Raw genomic sequence first — 6,753 nt, forward strand, 5'->3', positions numbered from 1 at the left:
CTCTCTTCTGGGTCGCCTATAAATTGGACATTTGTAAACAAGTCCTTTAGAGTTTAGGTTCCATTCTTTGGAGGGCATGTGCATGAGAATCTCCATTTCATAGCCTGTGGTTCCATTTTCAGACTGAAAGCTTTCTATAGTAACATACATTTTTGTGGCATTGTTTCTCTAGTTTGTATCATCAGTAGGGGGTGGTGCTAAGTGGACAGATACTTATTTGGGGAATTAGACTTTACTGTATACGGGTGTAATGGAATACGTTCCTAAAGGACTATTTCTGAGGGAAAAAAAAAGATAGGGTTTGTGTGTTTTTATTGAATTGCAGTTTTTGGGTCTAACCATTATTTACCAAAAACAAGACGAAGTGGTAAGCAGGATGACCTTTGGGGGATGAAACCTGCATTTGCAGGGGATAACACTGCCCTGAACAGGAATCTTTAAATTACTTTCCTATGAAATGTATATAATCAGGCCACATAAAGTTAGAGGTGTCATTAGGAAGTAGAAATTCATTATTTTCCTCATAGTTTTCATTTTTAATTAATTTGTCGTTTTGGTCTATTTCCTTAGTCTTCTATTTGGGTATTTTTTTAAATGTGCTTTAGACTATATTTCTTATTTTGTACTGTAATGGAATTGAGAGCTGATGATGCACAAGTTTTTTGAGTGTACACAGAAACACGTAACTTGTATGTCAAACTCCCATATTTACTTTAAATACGGAGGTAACTTGTACTTTGTTGAAGACTGCAAATAGTCTTTATTTCAGATGAAATCCTCTGACAGATTTCAAACATGGGCTTGTGGCTGTTGGGGTTAGTAGAATGTTTTTTTCTGCCTCACTGCCCAGTTGCATTCTAGCAGCATCATTTGACATGGCCAGCTTTGCTTTCGGTATAAGGTGATTAATTTTCTGAAATTGCTTTCCATGATTGAATCATGGAAATGACTTAGTCCTTAGAGATTTCAGTTGTTGGGGTTTTGTTTTGTCTTTGTTTTGGTCCATATAAAGAATTCCAAAAAGCTCTCAACAGTGTGGTAAGGATTGCTGTTCCCAGGCTAATCTTGACATTTAAAAAAAAAAATCTCATAATGGAAGGGGGAAATAGAAGTGAACTAGATTGTTGCCTTCTGACATTTCAGGCAGTGCATTGACTCTGTGGTACTTGGGCCTTGTTTCATCGTTTGCTTTTTAATAGAGTAGTTTAGATATTTAGTCTTCCTGTTTTGTTCTCTGACGGTTTTCCAGGATAAGTTTAACTACCGTGTCATATCTGTTAATTTTCTTCTCAGGATCTCTTATATAGACGCACCAAAGCCCTCACAGACTATGAGAACTCAAATAAAGCCTTGGATAAGGCCCGGTTGAAAAGCAAAGATGTCAAGTTGGCTGAGTCACATCAGCAGGAATGCTGCCAGAAATTTGAACAGCTTTCTGAATCTGCGAAAGAAGGTTGAACAGGGCTATTCTTTACTTTTTGCTTTTTAGTTAATAATTTTAAGCTTACAGAGAAGAGTTGCGCAGGTAGTGCAGAGAACACCCATACATTCTTTATTCGAATCCCCTAGCTGTCCAGTTTCCTTTTCTGTTTCACCACTTGCACATGCACACGTGGTGCCACGTATGTATTTATAAATGCATGGCATGGGTTTTTTTTTTTTTTTCCCAACCACTTGAAGTTAAGCTGTGTGTATCATTCTTTGATCCCTAAACAGTTACTGATTTTGGTAAACTTTGGTACAATACATTTCCAACCTGTTCTCTGTAGTCTCATTTTGTTTATCCCAATAACATTCTCCCATATAGGGTTCCCATTAGGTTTCCATAGCTCTTGTGTCTCTAATTTGAAAGGAACCCTTCTTAGGGACCACAGTTTCTCTTCAAATAGTGTTCCTCATTTTTGGATGCGCTGTTCTCATGAATAGGTTGTATTTAAGCATTTCCAGCAGAATAATGAGTGATGTGTCTCTCAGGTGTCATATCTGAAGGCATGTTCTGTTCCGTTTTCTTCTTATTTGTGGTGTTAAATTTGATTACCCAATCAAGGTGTTGCCCAGTTTCTCCACTAGGTAGTGAGTTTTTTTTTCCCCCATGTCACTAATCAACAATGTATGGGGAGATAATTTAAGACCTTGCCAATAGCCTGCCCTTGATCTCATACCTTCTCCCTAAATTTTAGTCTGTGTTGATTCTTGCCCTAGCCAGCCTTTACTGTGATGGTTCTGGAGAGAGGTGATTCCCCTTCGCCAGTTCTAGCATTCTCTTTCCAAGCCCTTGGCATCATTACCCTTTAAGCACAAGCCTTCCCTTCTTTCCCACATTCCATTCCTTGTCATTATTAGAGTCGTGGGTTTCTATTTTTGAAAATAGTTCTTAAATTCATTATTGTACTCTTTTTATGTTGGTGCTCAATTTGTCCAGACTTAAAGAGAAGCACCTTTAGGTTGGTGTGTGCTTATGATATATCCGCCAGTGTTTTGAACAGAGTAGAGAGGTTTTCTGTCCTTCCTTAGCCCTGGATATCACCATTTCTTCCAGAAGCCCACATTCTGTTTACTTAACAGAATTGTGACAAGATGTGAGTGCTCTGCTCATTCCTCCTGGGATATGTCTGCTTCTAGGACCTTGAGGAAATAGAGGGGTGTGTAACTAACTCACTCTGTTCAGAAATCATGAGTCCATGGTGGTAACCCAAATCCAAGTCCATAGCCTGGAGTTTCTTGTCTTAACCTAGTCCAGAGTAAGGGAATATGTCTTGACTTTATCTGGGAGATAGTGTTTCATTTTCACAACAGGAGTTTAAATTGTAGTCTTCTCTTTGGGGGATGGGGTCTCCCTGCTTGGCAATTCTCAGCGGCCCTCGGATGTGTCACCAAAAAGGAAAGATTTATAAGGAAAAGAACAGACTTTGAAACTACTGAGTTGAAATCTTAGGTTATTATACAGGCCAGAGTTTTGTAGCCCTGACAAATTGAGAGGAGATTAAAGAAAATCAACAAAGCAAAGTTGAATGCACAATTTAGGCCTGTCGTTCTTGCCTAAGATTTGTCCCTGTGTTAGATTTTTATACTCTTTATTAAAAATGTAAACTTAGGTATATTTTATTTTTTAAAAGTACACTATTCTGTAGAACATTGTGATGAATGGGTCTTAACTTGTTTGCCTCTGGAGATTATATGCAAGAATGATATTTGGGGTTAAGCCTAAGAATTGTTCAGCTTTTATTGGTAAACTTTCTTTTCTAGAACTAATCAATTTCAAACGAAAGAGAGTGGCAGCATTTAGAAAGAATCTAATTGAAATGTCTGAACTGGAAATAAAGCATGCCAGGGTGAGTGTTTTCCTTCAAATTAAGCCAGAAACTTTAGGTTTCCCCCTTCCCAAGTTATTTCCCAGTTCACCATATCAATGTCATTGGGCAGATGGGGTTTCCTTTGTGGTTTTAATCTCCTGTGACATAGGTGGGAGTTACTTGTTGGAATATTTTTTTCTGCTGCAAACTAAAATTCTGTAAGATAATGATGAAATACTGCTTTTGAGAAGAGCATACTAGTGTCTTCTAATACCGATTTCTTATTTAGAAAGGGAGAACTTTCTATATTTAATGTGTGTAGCTTAATTTGGTACAGAAAAGATGGAGAAAAATGGTCTTCAGTGTTGGGTACATACTAAAACTAAGGAACTTTTAAAGACTTTTTGGTGCACAGACCAATTCACTCAGTTTTTGGGCATGGCTCCTGCAGTATAGTGCATGGGAGCCTAGAAGTGCTGTCTGGCCCAGGGCAGCAGGATCAGCAGGAAGCTGCTGTAGGAGAGAACTGTCACTGGCCAATCAACATTTGTTTACGCAGAAAGACTTTGAACATACATATGTACTTAGAATTTATTTATTTTGACTACAACATTTACTTTTTGATTAAGTCCAAGTCCTATTGTCTTACGACTTTTTCATCTGTGGTTTTAGAATGTCATGTATACGTAAATCGTACCCATAATGTTCTGGGTGTTCTGAGTTTTCTCAATTCCTTTAAAGAGAATTTTGTAACGGTATTCGTGCTAAGTTCTGTATGGATGTTTATCATTTATAATCTTAAAATTAGCACCTTTTTATCTGGTCTTCTCAAGGCCTTCAACTTCAAAACGCAAATCTTAAATAGCATTTAGGTTAAGTCACAATAAGCAAAATTAGTGTGAATGCATTTGAGAACAAACCTGGGTGGAGCTCTGAGCCTCTCCAGGCGGCAGTCTTAAACCTTCAGAAGGAGAGGGTACAGGTCGTAGGTTGAGGTTCAGTTGTGATTTAATGAAGAAAAGGACCAACCCAGTTTTGCACTGGCTTTAAAAAAATTTCTTGTGAAAAGCTTGTCAGTGGTTTTGATTTGAATTCTTAGAGATATGTAGGAGGTCTGGACTCCAGAGATTCATTGGTCTACCTTGACTTTTATCTTTCTTTCAGAACAATGTCTCCCTCCTGCAGAGCTGCATTGACTTGTTCAAGAACAACTGATCTGCCTTTTCTATGAATGAAGGACACGAATGTGAAAGAAAGCCAGTATCACTTGCACTTAAATCATTACCACAGAAGATTTATTACCTTTCACTTTAGTTAAAAATTATGTGAATAAATATTTTGATTTCTAAAATCTTAACACTTAACCATGTTGGTTTAAAAATATTTCTATTGCATGCTACTTGGACATAACTAATATTTTCCTTATGCATTTAATACCTCAAAGTGGGCAGAATCTAAATGCTAAGTTTTCCTGTAACTTGTCTTTAGTTATTAAAGAGTGCAGGAAACATGTGCCTTCTGGAAACAAGTACAAGCAATGCCTGGCACATGTTGTCTCACTGTTTCATGTGCTCATGTCCCTACAAACCAGTTAATTTAGAGTAGGTGCCAATGACAACGAATATGCCTGCTGCTAGTTGCAGGTAACATAAACATTCCATTCCTTAATTAAGGTGATTTTTTTCCCCCTTCTTACATTTATGGTATGTTAGACATCTTAAGTGATTGTACTATAACAAGAGCAAGAAAATCTCATTTGTCTTTATATACCCTTTACAGGTCATTTTGTGTGTGTGTGTATGTGTGTGCGTGCGTGTAATTGGGTTGTAAATATTTTAGGGGAGAGAAAGAAGTATCTTGTGTAAAAACAAATATATGGCCTACTTCAGAAGATGGGCAGTCTACATTAAAGATGTGAGCCCCCTTCCTGATCACAACGGGAGGGTATGTGTGTGTTTGGACTTTTTATAAAAAGTGTATAATAAAATAATCATGTTACCATATGGAGTGTTTTTGTGGAAAACAAAGCCCAGGTGTGCCCCAAGCGTGCAGCTGGTGCTAAACCTTGATGGTGGTGACAGCTCTGAGGTCTCTGCCCATTGTCCTAGCCTCTGTTCTGATCTTAACATTTTTTGAGACTGTCGATGGCCAGTTTTTTAGAAGGTCCCCAGATCTGGGTTTGTCTGTTTGCTTTCAGTTTGATTCAAGTTTGCATTTTTGACAGGCTTAGAGTAAGTGATGGCTGTGTCCTCAGAGAGGTTCAGTCTGTCCTTTTTAAGGTAGTGCCTGCCAGGGGTTCCCTGTGAAGTTTCACATCTTAGCCTTTGTAAGTAACTATTGGGAAGATCTTTGAGACTAAAAGGTGTTTACCTACCACTTTTACCCTTTTCTTTAATTAGTTGTAACTGGTAGGAGGGTTACCAGAATATTGATACTTGAACACGACCAGGAACATTTTTTATTAAATGGCATTCAAGCCTTGCTTCCCCACCCAGCCAGTTAACTAAAATTGGCCAGGTACCTAAATGTACTAAACGGGCCAGACCTAGCTGGCTTCTCTATTAATATTTAGGCAGCTTGGTACACAAAATGAGTGGATTTATATACAGCAGTAGCTCTGGCCTGGATTTCCGCGTGCATTTGTCTTCCTGCTTACCTGGCAGCCCCATATTGTTGATGGTAGCACAAAGGCTATTATGTGTGCTTGAGGTGGGTAACTGTCCCTGGGTCACAGCTTGTCTAAGGAGCTCCAGCTGTAGATCCACCATGCTTCACTGGGGCCTTATTGCGCTTTGAACTAGGTCTGGTTGGGTGTCAGATAAGCAGCCAGGACACTTGGGGTCCTCAGTCTTGACCCTGCATGCTGAGTGAAGCAATTCTTCAGGTACCTCTCAATTTTATACCAATGATTTCAAGTACAATTGAGTACATTTCCAGGTGTGCGCTTTCTGCAGTCTCTTGGTTTCAAGGATAGTTGAGTCGCAATTGGATCTGCCAGTCCTTTCCATGAAACCATTGGGTTCTGAGTATTTCCACAGAGCCAACCCTGCCTTTGTGCTGTCTTGAGCTCAGTATTCCTGAGGAACCAGGCCGACCGGCAGCAGTAGCTGACACCTGGAAACCTGAAGGCAGGCGGTGTGCTGGGTGCTGGTGTGTCCCACCAGCTGCAGAGCTTGGGGGGAGGGGTGCAGAGCAAAGGGAAGGCCACTTGTGTGTGGGTCTCTGCAGGGAGAAAGTCCAGGGGGAGACTAGCTGCTGAGGAACCTAGGAGGGACAGTGGGCTTTGGGCATTTCAAAATGTAAGCCCAGTGGGTGAATTGGGGTCACTTCAGAATGATCTGTGGGGGTGTTCAGTGAGCCTGACCGCTAGTGATTGCAGGGATGTTGCATTGTAGCATATGCAGCCACTGTTCAGAGGTGATGCATCCTCCCTACAGATAGACCAGGGAAGACCACCATA

General features: G+C 39.8%; 1 protein-coding gene across 8 annotated transcripts in view; it reads left to right on the forward strand.

Annotated features, from left to right (window-relative positions):
• The window catches only part of SNX5 (sorting nexin 5), a 25,761-nt gene extending 20,467 nt beyond the window's left edge, over positions 1-5,294 (forward strand). For all 8 annotated transcript variants that reach the window (XM_077872083.1, XM_077872086.1, XM_077872089.1 and 5 more), the window contains 3 exons: positions 1,294-1,453; positions 3,247-3,332; positions 4,458-5,294. In XM_077872083.1, coding sequence (XP_077728209.1) covers positions 1,294-1,453; positions 3,247-3,332; positions 4,458-4,508 — 297 coding nt within the window. In that variant the 3' untranslated portion in view covers positions 4,509-5,294. The remainder of the gene's footprint in view (positions 1-1,293; positions 1,454-3,246; positions 3,333-4,457) is intronic.
• Positions 5,295-6,753: the final 1,459 nt, after the last annotated feature.

This window comes from Canis aureus, chromosome 26 (genome assembly GCF_053574225.1).
Source record: "Canis aureus isolate CA01 chromosome 26, VMU_Caureus_v.1.0, whole genome shotgun sequence".
NCBI lineage: Eukaryota > Metazoa > Chordata > Mammalia > Carnivora > Canidae > Canis > Canis aureus.